Source organism: Pipra filicauda, unplaced genomic scaffold (assembly GCF_003945595.2).
Source record: "Pipra filicauda isolate LSUMZ 115617 unplaced genomic scaffold, ASM394559v2 scaffold556_size476704_pilon, whole genome shotgun sequence".
Classification (NCBI taxonomy): Eukaryota; Metazoa; Chordata; class Aves; order Passeriformes; family Pipridae; genus Pipra; species Pipra filicauda.
The window spans coordinates 431,577-433,290 of NW_024104705.1; the positions used below are offsets into that span (position 1 = coordinate 431,577).

At 62.1% G+C, this 1,714-nt stretch overlaps 1 protein-coding gene across 1 annotated transcript in view; it reads right to left on the bottom strand.

Annotated features, from left to right (window-relative positions):
* Positions 1-725: 725 nt before the first annotated feature.
* The window catches only part of LOC113982924 (E3 ubiquitin-protein ligase TRIM39-like), a 10,083-nt gene continuing 9,094 nt past the window's right edge, over positions 726-1,714 (bottom strand). Inside the window, exon 2 of the mRNA XM_039387342.1 lies at positions 726-1,602. Within this exon, the coding sequence (XP_039243276.1) occupies positions 908-1,602 (695 nt within the window). The 3' untranslated portion in view covers positions 726-907. The remainder of the gene's footprint in view (positions 1,603-1,714) is intronic.

Genomic DNA, 1,714 nt, shown 5'->3' on the forward strand with positions numbered 1-1,714 from the left:
CTTCCATGGCTCTGCAGGTGTGGGGGGAGCCATCCCAGCTCCAGAACATGTTGTTCCCACTTTACAGGTGGTGATTCAGTGATATGCTCAGGACAGAGTGGCCCCAGCGGGTTGTGTGGGTTCTCCTCAGCTCAGGGTTTGCAGATCCCTGCTGTCGAGTCCCTGGCAGATCCTCTGCCAGATCTCCCTGGTGGATTCAGGGGCTGCTGTCTCCAGCTGATCATGTTGGATCCGGGGGATCCCACTCCTCTGCCCGGGCCCTGCCACCCACCAGTCACACGATGTTCCCAGTTCCTGGGTTACACAGTGTGGTGTTTGCTCCTGCCCTGACCTCCCGGGATCTCACAGATCCCCATCACACTCCTGCTGCTCTGCCAGCCCAGAGAGGCTCAGGCTGTGCCCTCGCTCCAGCTCTCCGCTCTGCCCTGCCCCCTCCCTGAACATTTTCTTTTCTAGAAACCGTTTTTGCAGGGGTTTTCAGCCACTACTATCGGCTCGTGGCTCCACCCTGACTTCCTGGGTGTGGGGTGGCTGCACCCTACAACACATCACCCCACACCAAGCCATGCTACCAGCCATGAAGCGCTGCCAAAGACCCACACGGGCAATCAGAGCCTTCCCTGCCTCCCTGCTGATCACTCCTGTGTCCTCAGTGCCCACAGGGACAGGTAGGACACTGCCACCACGGGATCTAGCCAGGACACCAGCATGCAGACACCCCCAGGCAGGACAGCACGTCTTTAATGCTCCAGAGGACTCAGAAGGAGGAGATGCAGCAACGCCCAGAGCAGACCCAGCCCAGGCAGAGCTGTGGCGAGTTTGCAGCGTGGTGCTGTGTCACTGCCACGCTTCCTGCCTGCTCAGCCAGCCCAGGGCACGGCAGGGCACTGGGAGGCACCCGATCCCATCAGTCACACAGGCGGATGAAGGTGTCTGCTGACCAGAGCCAAAAGTACGGGAAGACCTTCTCGGTGAAGGAGGTCTTGAACTGCAAGATCTGCGCCATGTTCTCTGTGTTGTAGAAGGTCACTTGGCCCCCTTCGTAGTCCAGGTGGACCCTGATTCTCCGGGGCTTTTCCTGCAGTGCCAGCAGGGCGGGCAGCCCGTGGAGCGCCGTGTACTGGCCATCCCAGTCCAGCCGCAGGGCCCAGACCTTGCCCAGGGCAATGCTGAGCGAGTCCTTCCTCTGCACGGACTCCAGGGCCACCCCCACGGCCCAGCTGTGCCCCTTCCCGACCTCCAGCTCCCAGTAGTGCCTGCCAGCCGTGAAGCCCCGGGAGCCCAGCACGCTGGGGCTGTCCGTGAATCTCTGGGGGGTGTCGGGGAGGTCCTGGAATCCCTCTGCCAGGCGCAGGGTTCTGTGGTCTGCAGAGAGCAGCAGGAAAGGACTCGCCGTCTCTGGGTCCAGCGTCACCTTCTCTGATGGACGACAGAGAGAAGGGTCAGTCTGTGCCCGCTGAGGAGAGAACCAGCACCTCTCCCTCCCGTGCTCCTGGGAGCACAGCGGGCACTCCTGCAGCCCCCTCGGGGGGCACAGGGCACGGGACCCTCCCTGCCCTCCCCTCTGGGACTGAGCCAGTGTCCCCACATGCAGGGGACGGACTCAATGGACTTTGCTAAACCTGCTTCCAGGTCTGCTGGATATTGCTGGCTCCACAGCCAGGCTGGCAGTGGGGAGCAGATATCCCGTGGGTGTTATCCAGGCAGCAGTGGG